The 19,216-nt window shown below is 37.8% G+C and overlaps 2 protein-coding genes across 5 annotated transcripts in view; one reads left to right on the forward strand and one right to left on the reverse strand.

The window, feature by feature from the left end:
- The window catches only part of frem1a (Fras1 related extracellular matrix 1a), a 64,399-nt gene extending 55,798 nt beyond the window's left edge, over positions 1-8,601 (reverse strand). For all 3 annotated transcript variants that reach the window (XM_038268454.1, XM_038268453.1, XM_038268455.1), the window contains exon 1: positions 8,451-8,601. The gene's annotated coding sequence lies outside the window, so the exon portion shown is untranslated. The remainder of the gene's footprint in view (positions 1-8,450) is intronic.
- Positions 8,602-13,277: 4,676 nt separating this feature from the next.
- Positions 13,278-17,186, forward strand: LOC119772170. 2 transcript variants are annotated; one of them, XM_038268496.1, is made up of 2 exons: positions 13,278-13,654; positions 16,360-17,186. In XM_038268496.1, the coding sequence occupies exons 1-2, from the start codon at positions 13,369-13,371 to the stop codon at positions 16,752-16,754; spliced, it is 681 nt and encodes a 226-aa protein (XP_038124424.1). In that variant the 5' UTR covers positions 13,278-13,368; the 3' UTR covers positions 16,755-17,186. The 2 variants fall into 2 exon arrangements, with proteins under 2 accessions (XP_038124424.1, XP_038124423.1); XM_038268495.1 differs by having other exon boundaries at positions 13,282-13,654; positions 16,339-17,186.
- Positions 17,187-19,216: the final 2,030 nt, after the last annotated feature.

Below are 19,216 nucleotides of genomic sequence, written 5' to 3' on the forward strand. Positions count from 1 at the left end.
AAACTGCAGTGATATTAGACAATTGTGTGTGTAGGATTAATTACCTGTCCAAGAGAAAACTGGCAACTTGAGCGTCACTTTGAAAACCTTTTTCCTCCATCAGTGACTTCCATCGTGTAAATGCCGTGCCAATGTTGATCCGTGTTTTTTGCCGTTTCTTGTCACGCTTGCGTTTATTCTCGTCGTGTTTCCGCTTCTTAGATGACGGGGGTTCGGTGTCCGCCGCTTTTCGTTGTGATACAGAGTAGGAATGATCCTCCATTCGTCTGATGTTTGGCCACACAGTGCCAAACAGTTTGCAAAGTCACTCACGCCTGCCGCCTTGTTCACCTTTCTTGTTACTGAGGCGCAGTATACCTGCTTCTTCTTCTTCTTCTTTGGTTTCAGGCAGACTAAACGCTTCTCAGGCATAATACTGCCATCTACTGTTCAGTACCGTCTCAGTTCATCTCTCTCAACTTGCCGTAGTTATTTTTGAGCGTCATGGGAGATCTCGCAATCGCTAGTTTGTTGCCTCTGCGCTTGCCGTAGCGCAAAGATGTCAGCCTCCATGGCTGCGAGACCCGCTCCTATGTAATTATAAATAACGAATTCTAAGGCAACGCAAATATTATGGTTAAAAGGCTGAGCTCATAGGTGATGATAAATAACATAGTTATGTATAATATATTAAATTTCTGACTTTATATCCCTGTAATTATTACACACTGTAGCTTTAAAACAACCTTAAACGTTCTTTTTTTTAAATATGCTACTCACCGGGTCGTCAGCGCTGTTCAATGACGTTCCAAAAAAAGTTTCGTGAAGAAAAACCGTTCCTGTCTTGTTTTATTTAGCATTTTGTAAATCCCAGAACTATTTTTTCCGATACATCACAACCGCTTATAAACTTCCGCTTCCCGTTCGAATCTATAGCGTTGCACACTCCAGACCACTAGTTGGCGACGGTATCCTCTACCGTCAAACTCAAAGTCCAATATGTCCTCCTCAAGAATCCACCTTTCGTATTCCATTTTCAGAGTTTTTTAAAGTGTTTAACAGAGACGTTAGCACCTCGACGTCGGAGTACACAGAGTGAAGCAGAAACACTTGGGCCTTGCGAAAAGACTACAACTAAGCGTAAACAGGCCCCATTTCCGTTTCCGGTGGCGGAGGGATATTGACTATTCCAACAGAACTCAATGGGATTTACAAAATGCTAAATAAAACACTACAGGAACATTTTTTCTTTACGAAACTTTTTTTGGAACGTCATTGAACAGCACTGACGACCCGGTGAGTAGCATATTTAAAAAAAGAACGTTTAAGGTTGTTTTAAGGACATTATCGGACATGCACTATGAAAGCCATTCTGAAGCAGCCAGGGGGGGATTCTGCATGAGCCAAATAGCAGAGACAGGACCAATTGTCAAAATTTTGGTGTCGATCATTCGATTTCATCCTGGACACTACAGAAAATGGGCTAAAAGTGTTAAAAACCGGAATTTTCCTTTAAATATGAAGAGAAGTTTAGCTCCCAGAATGCATTGCAGCAGAGCCATCTCCATCAAAGGAAAAGTCCGCTCACATTCAGAATTCAAACTTCTGAAAGTACTTTAAATATTAATTTATTACAACCTGTTCAATTGATTATAAGTGTTTTTAATTCAGAGTAACTTTCATGTGAATGTGCTTTACTGGAGGCATCCATGTTTGTCAAAGAACACTACTGCCACCTACTGGTTTGTGACGTCATGGTGCGGTATCGGCTGTTGATGAAGTCCCAGTGCTGCATCTGGTGTTTGTCACAACGCGCTATTATCCAAGTCATCTTGAAAACATTCTTCTTCCAAATGTTGGCTACATATTACGGATTTTTTCTCTGGCCAGAAGTTCGATGGCAAATCCTCCCTCTTCAAGTTGGCGATCCAACGACCAACCCGTCCGTAGAGGATCAGGAATCAGAAAGGTGGAATAACAAATGTTTTCACTTTTCCCCGATGTATTCCAACATCCAGCTGCCATGCACGTGGGCATTGTCAGTTTCACTATAGCTCTGGTGAATTTCAATGGTGAAGTCCTCTGGAAATCTTCAATAATTGTTGTTGATTGCAGATGTGTCTAGTAGTTCCCATTGATTTAGCTTGTAAAGCGGGGAGAATGGCGCTAGGCTAACCGCACCGTGACGTCACTGCCGGAAGATGGCAGGAGGGAGGGGCTACTATATTTGGGCAAAAATGGCCGCTCCCAGACTCAGTGATCGTGACGAAAAATACAGTTTTTTTGTTTTTATCTGATTAACTCCAAATTCATTAAATCACCGCAAATATATTAGTTTCAGGTATAAATAATGATCCAATTGATTCTTCCTTGCTGAGCGGACGTCTCCTTTAAGAGATTATCCGTGGCCTGGTGAGCAACAACAGGACAACTTTTAAAAGAAATGTAGGTGAGACCAAGAGCCAGTTTATCACTGGACATCAGTGCATTCTGTGAGATTTCCATAAAGTGAAAACTAGCACAGTGGCAGCAGAAACACTCATTCCTGCCCTTTTCAAACCTACTCACTGTTGGGAAAAAAATGCAAATGGCTCTTTGATCTCCTAATGAAGATCTGGACAACCCAGTGACTTATGAGGGTCCCAATGGGGGCCTCTGACGGAGCAGTGGCTGCTGGGAAAGGTCCCAGTGTTAAGCTGCCTGCAGCCCTCTGTCCCAGTAAGCCGCTCATCCTTTTCCTGTTTGGGTAAAGCTTCATGTTACAGTTGCTAAAACAATACAACAACAAGACAAGGCAGCTTTAGCCCTTTTGCTTCCTGTCAAGTTGAACAATGAAGCTTTACATCCCAAAATAAAGGCAAGTTTCGACCAGTTTCCACCTTAAAGGGTTGGAAAGAGGAGGGGGTTCTACTAGCCTGTCAGTGAGGAGGATGTTGAGCATCTGTCAGCTCGGCCTAAAAGCAGCTTAAAGCTTTAAAACCGCCGCATAACAACCTGCAAGCTAACAGCCTTTCTGGCAAATTTGAACATTCATTACAAAGGTACATTTTATTTAAATTCTGTTCAATAGTAAAGAACAGGATTGAAAAAAGCCTTAAAATCTGGATATTTTTAAACATTTTAAAGCTGATGGCTACAATTTTTTATTATTTTTTTTACCACAACAAATTTTTTCAAAAGTAATACATCCACAGAAGTAATATCTAAAGTGGTGCATAGTAAAAGTACTAATTTTACAGAAAAAATTTATGATTTCATACATTTTGACAGGTCTAAAATATATAAATATTTAGTTTTGGTTACGACGCCAATTGTCAACTGTTGTTCTAATTGTCCAAGAACAACTGCTATCTAGATTCCTCATTTCTGCAAATCCGATGAAGTTGTTTCTTCTTTGGTGGTTTTAGTGCTTTAAGCAGGAGTTACTGTGTTTAACGTATTTACAGCAAAGATAAAATGGATGTGTCTCCAGTTCTTTTTTTTATACATCATCTGCTTCTCTCAAGCATAAAACTTTAACAAATATTTTGAATTAACAGCTTGACAATATAGAAACATTTATGATTTATGACCAATTGCAGTTATATATTAAAATTGTTTATATTTAGTCGTGTTTAAACAAAGACCAGGACCTCAACTGGTTTAAATTCTCTCAGATTTGATAAAATAAGTTTATAGTTGTAAACTAGTCAAAATTTTCTATTATATGGAGTAAAAGCTGGTAGCACTAAATCGCAATTATCAATAATTAGTTTTAGGTCATTTTAATTACAGTGAATAACTCAATATTCTAATTTCCAATCATAATGTCTAAAAAAAATCATAACAGCACAACAAAAGAAAACTACTGATATACAAACAAAACAATAATGATATAGAACCACTAATGCTCTTAAAGGAATAGTACACCCAAAACATGATTAGCCTTCATTTTCTACTCACCCCCATGCTGAACAACACTCTGGAGTACTTTTTTGATATCTCAAATGCATCTGGAGATCTGGGAGGCTTCTTGCTGTCTGCTGACATTCAAATAATGGAGGTCTATGGTGCCCGAGGCAGAAAGGTCCATAAAAGTCCACAAAAAACGTGTCAATATTCCTCCATACTGCTCGTCCAATGTATTCCAAGTGTCCTGAGTGGGTAGCATCCATTATTTACTCGAAACGAAGTCATTTAGAATGTTTTTAGAGCATAAACAGTAGTGTATAGGATTTCCTAAAAGCGCGTTCACGACGCTACGGAAACCGCGGCAGACCAAACCAGATGAAAGTGCGCATTCAGCTCGGCAAAGAACTCATGCTCTTCCTCAACACTGAAGTCCTCAGACATTTTTCTTTTGTTGTTTCTTTCTTTGCACAGGTAAACAGCACATTTCTTCTTCTACGCTTGCATTATCGGCAGAGCAGACGCTGAATGCGCACTTTCATCTGGTTTGGTCTGCCGCGGTTTCCGTAGACTCGTGAACGCGCTTTCAGGAAATCCTATACACTACTGTTTATGCTCTAAAAACATTCTAAATGACTTCGTTTCGAGTAAATTATGGATGCTACCCACTCAGGACACTTGGAATACATTGGACGAGCAGTATGGAGGAATATTGACACGTTTTTTGTGGACTTTTATGGACCTTTCTGCCTCGGGCGCCATAGACCTCCATTATTTGAATGTCAGCAGACAGCAAGAAGCCTCCCAGATCTCCAGATGCATTTGAGATATCAAAAAAGTACTCCAGAGGGTTGTTCAGCATGGGGGTGAGTAGAAAATGAAGGCTAATCATGTTTTGGGTGTACTATTCCTTTAACAATGTTCAAAATAAATATTGTCAGAACATCTTCCATGTCTGCATGTGTTCCTTAAAATTGTGTCTTTTTAAAAGATGAGAGAAAATGTTGAAATGTGAAATTATTTTAGGAAATGTTAACAAAAAAGTAAAAGGTTAAAATTATGTCCTGACTAAAACTAGACTAAAATGTTGACAGTTTTTGTTGACTAAAACTAAACGAATAAAATAATGTTTTCTTGGACTAAAATAAAGACTAAAATGCTCGACTTAAAGTCGACTAAAACTAGACTAAATAAAAATGGGATGATGTCGACTAAGTGTGATAAAAACTAACAAGCAATGCTGAAACTGGACTAAAACTGAAACTAAATTTAAAAATGGCTGCTAAAATTAACACTACATGCGGCAAAGGACCACAGGTCGGATTCAAACCCGGGTCGGCCGCGTCGAGGACTAAGGCCTCCTTATAGCCTCATTCTGCACCAGCAAGGGAAGCAGGCTAAAAACACCAGATCCTAGTAGCTCCGTCATAGAGATGAGACATTACTTCTTCCAGGCATTACATTTGTTCGATCTAAGGCAAAAACATATATATAAATTAAAAAGAAGCAAAATCCGCCTAGCAACAAGATTTTGAGCCTCACCAAAGCACTTTTTTTTACCCATACCTCTATGTTATGACCTGGTAAATGAGCTTTTCATACCCCATAGACAGGTATTGGGTATTGCACGCTAACAAAGAACCCTAACGACTGCCCCATTCGTAAGGGACGGACTGTTCGTCCGGTTACATTTGCATGTTTTCTAAGCTAAAACAAAGCTTTGCTTTGGTCCACTCTTTAAAGCCTCAAACTTAGCGCTATTTCTGCCACTATGAAGTGAAAAAGCTTCCTGGATGGGAAGCAAAACGTCTTCAAACCTGGAAATAAAGCCCAGTGGATTGTTTTTTTTTTTACTTTTTTGGAATGACTTAGACCTGGATGACTGAGACTCTTTTTAAGATTACAATACAAACAATACACGTAGACAACACTGTTAAGATTTTAACAGTGTTGTCTACGTGTATTGTTTGCATGAGAGAGGCAGAATGTTTAGTAATGCAATTCAGATAAAAAACACTTTGTTAATCCCAAAGGGAAATTAAATGTTATAGTAATTCAGCTTTTTAAATGATATGTTGTAGACAGGAAGGATCTTTTTCAGGAAGACCCGTAATGATTGATGAATGAGTTGACTTGAATTTCGTTCTGCTTTCTCTTCTCCTGCATTCCCAGTTCCTCATTTAACTCTGCTGGGATTTATGGAAGTATTATTATTTATTATTTCAGATTTTGTTCTGGCAATTTTTAAAAAGAACAAAAAAAAAAAAAAAAAAAAAAACGTTATATGGTTGATACGGATATGATATAACAAAGGTCCAAAAATGAAACACAGCATCCAACACCAGGGCTTAAAAGAAAAGTCCGCTCACATTCAGAATACAAACTCCTGAAAGTTCTTTAAATATGAAATTATTCCAACCTGTTCAATTGATTATAAGTGTTTTAATTCAGAGTAATTTTCATGTGAATGTGCTTTACTGGAGGCATCCATGTTTGTCAAAGAACACTACTGCCACCTACTGGTTAGTGACGTCATGGTGCGGTATCGGCTGTTGATCAAGTCCCAGTGCTGTATCTGGTGTTTGTCACAACGCGCTATTATCCAAGTCATCTTGAAAACATTCTTCTTCCAAATGTTGGCTACATATTACGGGTTTTTTCTCTGGCCAGAAGTTCGATGGCAAATCCTCCCTCTTCAAGTTGGCGATCCAACGACCAACCCGTCCGTTTTTCACTTTTACCCGATGTATTCCAACCTCCAGCTGCCATGCACGTGGGCATTGTCAGTTTCACTATAGCTCTGGTGAATTTCAATGGTGAAGTCCTCTGGAAATCTTCAATAATTGTTGTTGATTGCAGATGTGTCTAGTAGTTGCCATTGATTTAGCTTGTAAAGCGGGGAGAATGGCGCTAGGCTTACCGCACCGTGATGTCACAGCTAGAAGATGGCAGTGTCAGGATTCTTGTCTGTGTGTTTGTGTTTCTGTGTTTGTCTCCCTTCCTCCACCTGGAGGTGTCTGGTTCTGGTTCGCCTCCTCACACACATGCAGAAGATTACCTTGTTAGCGGAGCGTTCTTAAGCTGCTGACTGCCACTACTTCGACGCCAGAGTGTTTGCCAGTTTTGGGTACTCTAGCCAAGCTGAGTTTTGCTGAGTCAAACTGAGTTCTTGTCAACCTGAGTCTTAATCTTGTTTTTTTATCTTTGCCCGTCAGCAGGAAGTCATCCTGCAAACTGGATGTTTCGGACCTTCTCTCCCTGGAAGGATCATCTGAGCTTCAAACTAAGCTGGGGATTTAAACTGGAGGTTTGGATCCACTTTCCCCAAGACGTCATTTGAGCTTCACACTGAGCAAGGGATTCATCTCCACTATGACCAGTTCAAGTACTGCAGGAAATCTGAGTGGCAGTCAGCTTTTCCATTCACCTACAAACAACCACATTCTGGGTAAACCCTGTCCGCCCTCCACCGAATCAGTCAAACACTGGAACAACAGCGCACAGACTGGAGTCAAAGAGTCAACAACTTCTTTGGAAACGTGAGTCAGCAAATTATTTCTCCTGATTAAACTGATTACATTAAATCACAGTGAACGTATTAATTTTAGGTATAAATAATGATCCATTAATTATTCCTTGCTGACCGGACCTTTCCTTTAAAAAACATCAGTAAAAAAAAAAACTTTGATCCGACCACAGAACTGAAATTCTTTCAAATGAGAATATCTGAAGTTAGCAAGCAGAGCTGCTTCAACATGCAGCCTCCTTAACCAACGTCTTTCATGTTTCAAAAGATCAAAATGTGATGAAAAACAAACAACAAAAAAGGTGAAATCTATTGGTAGGAAATACTTTTTACATAAACATAGAGATCTAGAATCATTTCATTCTTTGATGAAACATCTAGGTTGTGTTTACTGCAATTCATATCACATATAAGATTGTTAAATCAGATGGTTAAATCAGTTTATATGATGCTACTGAGTCTGCAGTACCCTTAAACAGTTATTACTGAGAGAATGTGACGTGTCATGCAACAAACAGCTCCGCTCCATAGCTCAGTATGCATCTGGTCGCCGCATCGTTTAATTTCAGTAATGACAGGGTCCTAAGAGCTTTGCACATTTCAAAGAAAAGAGGAAAAAAAAACAGCCGGTGGGAAGAAGGAAAGTATTCTGCTGAAAACACAAGCTAATGCTTGGCCGCCATCCAGCAGCACATAGCAGAGTGTGCAACAAAGAGACTCTCAGATGCTCCCAGACTGCAACAAACAACCAGAGCTGAGTGGCTCCAAGATGGGGCGAAGTGCAAAACTGTGGCACTAGTAAAACACTAATGTGTTAAGATAATGTTTGCTTCTTTGAATGCAAAAGTGTTGAGTGAGATTCCACCAATCAGAAACAAGTTTATCCTTACAAATGTACATGTCACAGAAATTCAAGCATAAAATGAGTTATCGATGAAGGAAAGATTAGCATTAAGTCCCATGATGCAGATAGATTGTTGCTATAAAACTAAAAATGCATCTAAAACGATGTTCTAAAACAAGCAAAGCTCTCTGGGAAAAAAAAGAATGTTCTTACCTGAATCTCATCCTTTAAAATCACTTCTTCTCCACTACCTGCTTCCTGCTGTGTGTTTAAAACTACAACTGCTTCATTGACAGATTCCGGCTCACTTCTCAGCAACTAACTCCACCTCCGAGAGCAAGAAGACTAAGGAGGGGGGGGGACAGGAAGAGCCAACTGAGGATAGCTTCTTTGTCCCGTAACTGCAGAGGGATCAGTCATGGAAAAGGAAAAAACTCAAAAACAAGCAACAGACTGAGAAGATCAAAGTCTGGTCTAAAGCATCTGTTGCTTTGTCATTAGGGAACACAAGTGGACACAGATGAGAGACTTAGCACAGCACTGATGTACGGTAACACTTGAACAGAGAGAAAAAAACAGTGTAGAGATTAAATAAAAGGCTTGGAAAAGTAGAAATGTTGTTATTTGGGGTCTTGCTAATGGTACTCTACATGTTGTGTTGTTTAAAACACAAGGTTCACTTTATTTGAACAGGTTTTATGTGATAGACCAACAACAAATAAGGAGAGTTAATATTTTTGCTCTCAAATAATATTTTCAAAAGTGCTTTTTTATTTTAGACCCCTTTCCTCAATTTCAAGATGTCACAAAGGATCCCAGAATATCATCAAAGCAAATAATTTCAATTCAGTTTATTTCTATAGCTCCAGTTCACATCATGTCATCTCTTTCCAGTTCACCAGATCATCCAGTCAGATTGATTCAAAGTTTTCTATCTAAGGAAAACCGGCTGATTGCATCGCCTCATTGACTCTTCAGCAATCCCTCACACTAAGCATGCTTGTAGCGACAGTGGAGAGGAAAAACTCCCTTTGAACAGGAAGAAACCTCCAGCAGAACCAGGCTCAGTGTGAGCGGCCATCTGCTGAGGCCCACTGGGGTTCAAGGAGAAGGAAGCAGACATAGAAAAAGAAGCATAGATACAAAAGGCAACTGTCAACCAGCTCCACAGGCGGCCCCGTCCAGGAAACACACAGCCAGGCAGACGAGCTCCAAGCCAGCTCCCATGTCAGAGGATGAAGAGAGCACATCCAGTTAGTCTCAGTCAGAGAAACAGGACTACACTGAAAAACAGGCCAATCTCCAGCATCTAGGAGTCACAGCCAAACAGGAACAGACCAGATGAAGCTACTGTGAGAAAAAGCAGAGAGAGCAGAATGTTAGAGATTGAACTAACAGATTCTGCAGAGTGGGAGAATAGAGATAGATCTCTAAGAATCAGCAGTATTGGATAAGTCGGTTTTGTCGAGTTTAGCTGCTGTTCATGGCAGAACGTACTTTCCTCTTTAACTTAATTGGCAACTCTTTATTCCAACTTTTAGTTGAAATTTTCGACTTTCAAAGGCAACAGAAAGACACCACCACATTACTTATCTGTGTTCAAAGAGCTAATCCTGATGTCACAGGATGGGACCAGTTACAGATGGGGAGGAAAACCAGTTGGAATGTGATAAAGTCAATTCATCTTCCCTTTGGGGTTACTTTGTGCGTTAATCTACGTATAATTTAATGGCACCGTTTGTTATTTTTTCTTTCTTTTTTCTGTCTTAATGTTGGCAGTGGGCTTTAGGCTGCCCTGCAAGGCTTTAAACCTGGGTTTGAATGGAGACTAAGCCATTCTCAAGCACATATCAAGGAGCTCATTTTGAGCCTGGATCCAGATTGATTGTTGATTCTGTTCATGGTGGAGAATCCTGCTTCACAGCAGCAGGTTGAGCCAAACATCCTCTAAATGTGCAGGGTCATCTTTGAGCACGCCATTTCACTTTTCTTTCACCAGTTCACCGCAGTTCTTCCAGCAGTCCACACTTTCTCTGCTCTCTTTTTCTCATGGTCTTCTCCTTCTCTCCCATCGCCCGGCTTGCCACAGGTTTGCCTGCTGTGTCTAAAAGTAGCAGCAGCAGCAACCCAGACTGACAGATTCTGCAGAGTGGGAGAATAGAGATAGAATGAAGCAGAATGATGAAAAAGGGGTCCCTATGTCCTCCAGCAGTCTAAGCCTATAGCAGCAGAACTATAGAGATAGCTCAGGATAACCTGAGCCACTCTAACTAGAAGCTTTATCAAAAAGGAAAGTTTTAAGCCTAGCCTTAAAAGTAGACAGGGTGTCTGCCTCACGGACTAAAACTGGTAGTTGGTTCCACGGGAGAGGAGCCTGATAACTAAAAGATCTGCCTCCCATTCTACTTTTAGAAATTCTAGGAACCACTAGTAGGTTCTTAATTTTACTTGATTAAATAAAAGTTAGGTAAAGTTACACCGGGTTTAAAAGTTGGATTATAATATTTGACTGAGTTTATGAAGTCCAGATCTAAACTGCTTGGTGCTCTAAGTAAATCAAAATAATCTTCAATTCAGTTTATTTCTATAGGGCCTATTGACAACACATGTCATCTCATACTCCATAGAGAATTCAACCAGATTATATATTCAGTTTTCTATCTAATTGCATTGATTTATTGACTCGAAGGCGATCGAGCAGAGAGAACGTGACGTTAGAGCTTGAACTAACAAATACTGCAGAATGGGACAGTAGACATAGAATGGTGAAAATTGGTCCCTATGTCCTCCAGCTTCCAAAGCCTATAGCAGCATAACTATAGTTTGTATCTTCAAATACAAACTTTAAACATTTAGTTCATTACATCAGTTTTGGTCCCCTCAGTTTCCTTAAAGTTGGTCCAACCTCCTCATATGCTACTCGTGCAGAATGGGGAATGCTAGCATTTTTACAATAGTGTTTGCAGCCAGTTCTCTTTTCCTTTTATTCATGCTCACTTCCCTTCTGCTGCACTAAGCTATGCAAGACGGTAACTGACGCTCAGCCTGCCCTGTGCCTCAAAAGGGGAAAGGAGGGGTGAGGGGGTGTGTCTGTTTTACAGCAAACTTTGTCTAATGTCTATGTCTAATAGACATTCATTCATCTGCTGTGTTTGAATCCAGCGGCTGCGTCCTCCGAAGGCCAGATTCGTCGGCTAATTGCATCAAAGCAGGACGTTCTTGCCAGTTAGGATTGGAAGACTCCTTCGTATGTGGCCGACATACAGTATGCAGCCCTCTTTTCCCCCATTTTGAAGGAGAGGTCTGGTATAAACTTTGTAACTTAGGGTATCCCCTGATTCATGGTAAGCAAGCCGGCTGCTCTGTGCTCAGAGAAATGGCACCGAACAATGGCGAATATTCAAAGTGCAGCTTAATAAAATACAAGTATGTGATTAATTTCATCTTCAGTTAACAAGATATTTAATTTAAATGGTTATTGAGTTGGATATGTGGCGGATAATTTTTGACATATTGAATGTTTTATTTGTCCTTACAGAGGACCAGAAGACCTCGCCTGTTCATCCAGGCCAACAATTCCCTCTAACGACCCCCCTTTCAGAGTCAAAGACCAGTATCGGGCATTGCAGGCTAACAAAGAACCCAAACGACTCTCCATTCCTAAAGGGGGGGGGCCCGTTCATCCGGGTCAATTTGCATGTTTTCTAAGCCGAAACGAGGCTTTGTTTTGGTCAACTCTATAAAGCCTCAAACTCAACTCTATTTCTGCCATTTTGATATGAAAAAGCTTCCTGGATGGGACGTCTTCAAGTGGATTTTTTTTTTTTTTTTTATGTATGAAATTAGCTTAAACTTAAAATATTATGACTAGGGATGCACGATATTGGGATTTTGGCCGATATCCACACTTATCTGAGAGGTGCTAACTAGCTTAGATGGAGTAGGCTACTTCCTTGTTTACCCCCTGTACAAATTTGCAGTATCATACCTCTATTGTTATTGTAAATATACACTAAGGGCTTTATTTACTATCAAACTCAGAAAAAACAAAGTCTAAAACACAAAAATAAATTATAAACTAACAAAATTTGTTAAGTCTTTCAAAAAAACCTTTGTATTAGTGAAGCACGATATTGGGATTTTGGCCGATATCCGATATGCCGATATTTTCAAACTCATGTAGCCGATAACCGATATCGATACCGATGTTAAAGCTGGACAAAAATAAGTAGTCATTGAAAATAGCAGTTTTGTTCTCCATTTCTGACACTTTGAAAAATAATATACTCAAATATATTTTCATATGCTGATATCAAATAGATTTTTAAAAACGCGGTATCGATCTATTTTACTTTCAAAATCTCCTGAAATTTCATCGTTCTGTTACAAACTCTTTTGAATTTTGCAAATTCTTGTGAGATTTTGTTAGTAAAATAGATCGATACCGCGTCAATATATCAACATATAGAAATATGGCAAAATTTTGTGAATTTTCGGGGGATTTCGTAGCATAACGATGACATATAGCAATATTTCATTAGTAAAGAGATTGATACGGTGTTTTTAAATGGCAATATATCAGCATAGGATGATATTGGGATATTTTAATGTATCAATATTTTTTCCCTCGTCTTTAGAAGTTTTTAAGTCTGTAAAAAAGAAGTTTGAGAGGAAGCCGTTTTTTTTTTTTTTAGACTTTAGAAACTCAGAAGCTGATCAAATATCGGGTTAAATATCGGTGGGGTGGCCGATGTCCGATATTCAGTTTTAAGGCCGATACCGATAGGGGGCCGATTATATCGTACATCCCTAATTATGACCTGATCCACCCACCCTCACCCCAAACAAAAAGCATCTTGTTGCTATGGCAACGATAGCACATGTACTGTTGTGCTTCAGATGTGTTTGGCCTCGGCTCACTGCAGGCAGAGTGTTTGTCAAACAGGGAGAACATTCCTGAGCTTCAGGAATGGACTGATGCAGAGCGCCCTGACGGCCCCTGTGGCTCCTGCTCGACTATTAGAGCTCAGACCCGTACGCCGGTCTGCAGGGTGGAGGCTAGCACAAGTTCCACAGCAGCTCACACTCTGTTGCTTCCAGACAGTGTTGAAAAAACCTATTTAAACTCAGAATGCTCGGCAGCGTGCATTTGGCCATTTTTTATGTAACCGTGGTCTTCCTGCTGGAGTGCCCTGTCAAAGGCTTGTTCCTAAAGGAGCAACGCAGAAACGCAGAGGCGAACCAAGCGCTCGGTAAAGCTATTTTAGAAATGCTTCACATCAAGAAGGTGTCGGCGAGTCATCTGGCTAAACCACATCCTTACATGAAGAGGATCTATCAGCATCTGGATTCACTGGAAGCTCAAGACTTTGGAAGATCAGATGGAATCCTGGTGCAGAGTTTTCGAAGTGTTGAAGGTCAGAAAGTATGAACTTCATTCCTGAAAACAAAGAGCATGTTCTGTAGATAGAAATAACAAAAAAATGCAATCGATAAAACTTTGAAAACATCTTAATAGAAAAATGTTTTGAGAGTAAATTTGTTTTCTTTGATTCATTTTTAATAGAATTTTTTGTTTTCAAATGTATTTGTTTTCTTTTTTTGTCATATTTTATTTTTTCTATTTTTACTTCTCATATTTTCACTTTTCTTTTTTTACATTTCTTTTTTTTTTGGTAATTGCATTCTTTTCTAATTGTATTTTAAAGATCATATTCTCTTCACTTCTGGGGGACGTTTAAGAAAATGTAATCTAAGAAAACAGAAGAGTTACTAGAGATTTTTTTTTTTTTTTTCCGGAATAAATTTGAAATATTACAAGCATAAAGTCATAACAGGAATAAAGTCATAACAATATTAGAATAAAGTCATAAAATTACGAGAATAAAGTCGCAACGATAATAAAGTCATAATAATATTAGAATAAAGTCGTAATATTATGAGAATAAAGTCATAAAATTACAAGAATAAAGTTGTAATATTACGAGAATACAGTCATAAAATTACGAGACTAAAGTCGTAATATCACGGGAATAAAGTCATAACATTACAAGAATAAAATTTTAATATTACGAGAATAAAGTTGCAATGAGAATAAATTCATAACATTATAAGAATAAAGTCGCAACGATAATAAAGTCATAATAATATTAGAATAAAGTCCTAATATTATGAGAATAAAGTCATAAAATTACGAGAATAAAGTCGCAACGATAATAAAGTCATAATAATATTAGAATAAAGTCCTAATATTATGAGAATAAAGTCATAAAATTGCAAGAATAAAGTTGTAATATCACGAGAATACAGTCATAAAATTACGAGACTAAAGTCGTAATATCACGGGAATAAAGTCATAACATTACAAGAATAAAATTTTAATATTACGAGAATAAAGTTGCAATGAGAATAAATTCATAACATTATAAGAATAAAATCATAAAATTACAAGAATACAGTCGTAATATTACAAGAATAAAGTCGCAACGAGAATAAATTCATAACATTATAAGAATAAAGTCGCAACGATAATAAAGTCATAATAATATTAGAATAAAGTCCTAATATTATGAGAATAAAGTCATAAAATTACAAGAATACAGTTGTAATATTACGAGAATACAGTCATAAAATTACGAGACTAAAGTCGTAATATCACGGGAATAAAGTCATAACATTACAAGAATAAAATTTTTATATTACGAGAATAAAGTTGAATAAAGTCATAGTAATATTAGAATAAAGTTGTAAAATTATAAGAATAAAGTTGTAATATTACGAGAATAAAGTCATTAAATTACGAGAATAAAGTTGTAAAATTATAAGAATAAAGTTGTAATATTACAAGAATAAAGTCGCAACGAGAATAAAGTCATAACAATATTAGAATAAAGTTGTAATATTATGAGAATAAAGTGATTAAATTACGAGAATAAAGTCGTAAAATTATAAGAATATAGTCATAACATTACAAGAATAAAGTCGCAATGAGAATAAAGTCGTAATATCATGAGAATAAAGTTATAAAATTACGAGAATAAAGTCATAAAATTATGAGAATAAAGTCATAAAATTATAAGAATAAAATCATAAAATTACAAGAATAAAGTCGCAATGAGAATAAAGTCATAGTAATATTAGAATAAAGTTGTAAAATTATAAGAATAAAGTTGTAATATTACGAGAATAAAGTCATTAAATTACGAGAATAAAGTCGTAAAATTATAAGAATAAAGTTTTAATATTACAAGAATAAAGTCGCAACGAGAATAAAGTCATAACAATATTAGAATAAAGTTGTAATATTATGAGAATAAAGTGATTAAATTACGAGAATAAAGTCGTAAAATTATAAGAATATAGTCATAACATTACAAGAATAAAGTCGCAACGAAAATAAAGTCATAATAATAGAATAAAGTCGTAATATGATGAGAATAAAGTCATTAAATTACGAGAATAAAGTCGTAAAATTATAAGAATAAAGTCATAATATTACAAGAATAAAGTTAAAGGTTGTGAAGAGAACAGGATCTGGAAAGTGCGATTTGAAAAGAATGAAATACTTAACACTGAAAAAGAATTATTTTGTAAAAATAAAGGTTAAGAAAACAGCAAAGCTCCTCTCAAAATTAAGATTTTTTTTTCAAAGTTCCATTTCTAGAAAACACTTCTTGAAATTTCCGTTTAACTTTTTCTTTACTTGCAATAATGATGAAACAAAATTCACTCCATAAGAAAGTTCTTTTCAGCACCACTTTCAAAATCAGAATAAGTCCTTTGTTCTTGGAATAAGTGAATTTCTTCTTAAATTGAGGAGGTGAGAGAGACTCTTTGCCGATGGAACAAGACGATATAAACTTAAAAGTAGAAAACTATTGCATTTTCTTATTTTGCATTGTCTAATTTTAAGTGAATATTATGCAGTTATCACATTTTAAGAGTAAAAACACTCATTCCATTTGCCAATCATCTTATTTACGTCCTCAAATTAAGGGTGAATAGACTTAATTTAAGAAATGTTGACTTATTTCTAGATAGATTAAGAGACAGAGTAGGAATAAAGCATATAATCCAGTGTTTCACCGTTCTGATCACCCAGGTCCACTTCATGCTCCTCCAGGATGGATCTGGTTCAACATCAGCAGCCTGAAACCTTCCATGCTGGCCGCAGAGCTGGTTCTGTACAGGAAGACCCTCCATTCCCACCCGCTCAGCGTGACCGTGACCCTGCACAGCATCATCGCCTCAGCGGATCACCTGAAGGAGATTCCTGCTCTGGAAGAGAGGCAGCTGATGCTGCACCGGCGGCCCTCGTCTGAGTATGACGTGTTTGACGTCTCGGCTGTTTTAGCCGCGCAGCCTTTGGAGCTGGCGGGTTTCCAGCTGAGATATAAAGATGAGAGTGGGAGTCTGGTCCTCCATGACGCACTGACTCAGAGTCTTTACAGTCTGAACAGAGGCTCTCTGCAGGAACCCTTACTGGTTCTTTACGAAGCGAATCCACTTCAGTTTTAGCTCCATCACCCTGATCTGTTGGAAGGAGAGCCGGAACCTCCAATTCAAAGCTCATTAATGTTTCCCAAGACAAATTCCTTTAAAAAAGCTCCAGTTTCTTTGCTCCAGTAACAGATGAACTGAGTTTCTGTTCAGGATGATTTGCTTCTAGTGTTCTCGTGAAGGCAGGGGCGGATTTACCATCAGGCAATACTAGGCAGTTGCATAGGGCCCCAAGTCCCCAACTCCTTTTACATGCATGGTTAATACAGCTATTACTTATTTGTGAACATTAATTATGTTTTTGATGAAAATCTTTTCGTCAAAACGCAATCAGGATGCTTATAATATTAAGTGTCTAGAGCTGTTTTAAACCAAATTTATTTTTGTATTCACTCATAAAAATGACAAAATAAATCTGTCTAAGTCTAAAGTGCGTCCGCCATATTGGATCAGTCCATTTGCTGCACATGCTCAGAAAGGTCCAAACAGACAGCAGCAAACCATTTAAAAACAAACCATGCAAAGAGCAGTGTTTCTAACTTAGCGCTTTAGTCGCTACATTTAGCCACTTTTCAGACCCCTCTAGCACTTTGATTTCTAAAAAGCTCCTAGCGCCAAATCTAGAGACTTTTTTCTGCTACTGGAGACTTTGGAGACAACATCTAAAAGCAGCGAACTCTGCTCTCCAGAGCAAGTAGATTGGTAACCCCGCCTCCTGCTCTCCTCTATCTTGTCTGCTGTCATGATTCATGCAGCTGTTATTTCATCCAAATGAAAAATGGAGAACAGATAAGCAGATCATGGCTTGTCTACAGTGAAAAGAAGGACTGGGTTATTTACTTTGGCCTTTTTGGAAACACAGGAAGGAGCAATCAGCTAAGTGAGCTTAGTGCTTGGAAAAAATCTTTCATTCCTTTAGAGACAGCATGAAAAGTCAGCTGAGTACAAAACATAGAGAGGAAAACAAGAAGAAAAGGGACAAGAAGAGAGGGACACAACCTAGAACAGATAATGGATGTCTATTCTATTAACATTTCTCTATCTGTAGAATGGGTCTGATTTATGTGTTGTCTTCTTAATTCAGAGGGCCCCTGCCTGTCTTTGTCTAGGGCCCCACATTTTCTAAATCCGTCCCTGTTTGGAGGTTTCAGTGTTTGGATGCAGAGAGATGAAAAATGCAGTTTCTGAAGGTAAAGGTTAATCTGAAAGGAGCAAAGACTGAACCGTACTTCTGTGTCAGAGCGATCTAGAAAACAAATAAATAATTCTCAGCTTTACTTTGTTTAATTAAAGTCAAATAAAAAAGCTGTTTGTCTTAAGGGCCGCCCGCCCTCCCCCATCCCTCCCTTCCTTCATTAATTACTTAGCGATGTCGAATGGCCCCATCTTTAAAGATTACAAAAAGGATCTGTAGGATGTGGTTTTATAAACTTTGAAATTATTCTCAGCTTTACAGAAATGTGCATCAGATGTTTTTGTTTAATTAAAGTTATATATATATTTAAAAAAAAGAAAAGCTATTTGTCTTTACGTTGGGGATGTCAGTCCCTCCCTCCCTCCCTCCCTCTCTCTCACTCACTGATGACAAAGATTACAAAAAAGGCTTCAATAGGTAAGTTGCACATGCAGGTTTTTCCTAGTATTTACATGAAGAGTTTACTTTATGAGTGGAAAAAAGAAAAGAAAGACGAGGTTCTAAGCCATCTAATTGGAGGTAATGATAAAATTCATTTGAAAAATAAGATAATAAATAATACCGATAGAACACCTTGCATAAGTAGCCAATCTCTAAATACTTTGAAAGTAAAAAATTAAACGCATAAAATAACTCAAGTTTATATAAAAAATAAAATATGACACATGAGAAAGGTGTCTTTGTCTGTTGACCCCCCCCCATGTCAAAAACAAAACGAGTTTTTTGTTGAATCTATTAGGAAAAAAACAAACCCTGTCGTCAGTAGCAAGAGATGCTGCTCTTTCTTTGAAATCAGCTTAGTGAAATATGACTGTTTCACATAAATCTGAACCAGTTTCAGTTCTTTTGCAATAAACACAAAAGAAGTTACTTTAAAGGTATAGAGGATAATTTTTTATTTCCAGGTGGATCATCTCAATAAGTGGTCCTCTTAACTGTCAATCATTCTGGTGATATGTTTACGTAAGGCCGTCGTACGTGCTCGTCCCGTTAGCTATCTTTTCCTGCGCACTTTCAGACGTATATCTGTGGTGAGCTACGGTTTCAGAGAGTCATTGAACCTCACCTCGTAAAGCATTATGGGATTTATTTACAGGGTGCATATGAATTTTTTTTTTTTTTTTTTTTTTTGGAGCAGTTATTTTAAAAAAATTGCAAAAATCCTTCACTATACAGTTAAGGATAACTATGAATATAGACCATGAAATACCTAAAGAATCATTACACCACCCTTGTTTTTTGGTTTGTTGTGTTCAACACCGATAGACCCAGAGGTGGAAAGTAC

Source organism: Cyprinodon tularosa, unplaced genomic scaffold (assembly GCF_016077235.1).
Source record: "Cyprinodon tularosa strain WSP-4 unplaced genomic scaffold, ASM1607723v1 ctg70, whole genome shotgun sequence".
Taxonomy (NCBI): Eukaryota; Metazoa; Chordata; class Actinopteri; order Cyprinodontiformes; family Cyprinodontidae; genus Cyprinodon; species Cyprinodon tularosa.

What these genes read in the sequence shown, in the direction of transcription:
- LOC119772170 (XM_038268495.1), top strand. Translation starts at nt 13,369, where the DNA reads ATGCTCGGCAGCGTGCATTTGGCCATTTTTTATGTAACCGTGGTCTTC. An exon ending in GAGTTTTCGAAGTGTTGAAG is followed by an intron (nt 13,655 to 16,338) that starts GTCAGAAAGTAT and finishes CTGATCACCCAG; the next exon opens with GTCCACTTCATGCTCCTCCA.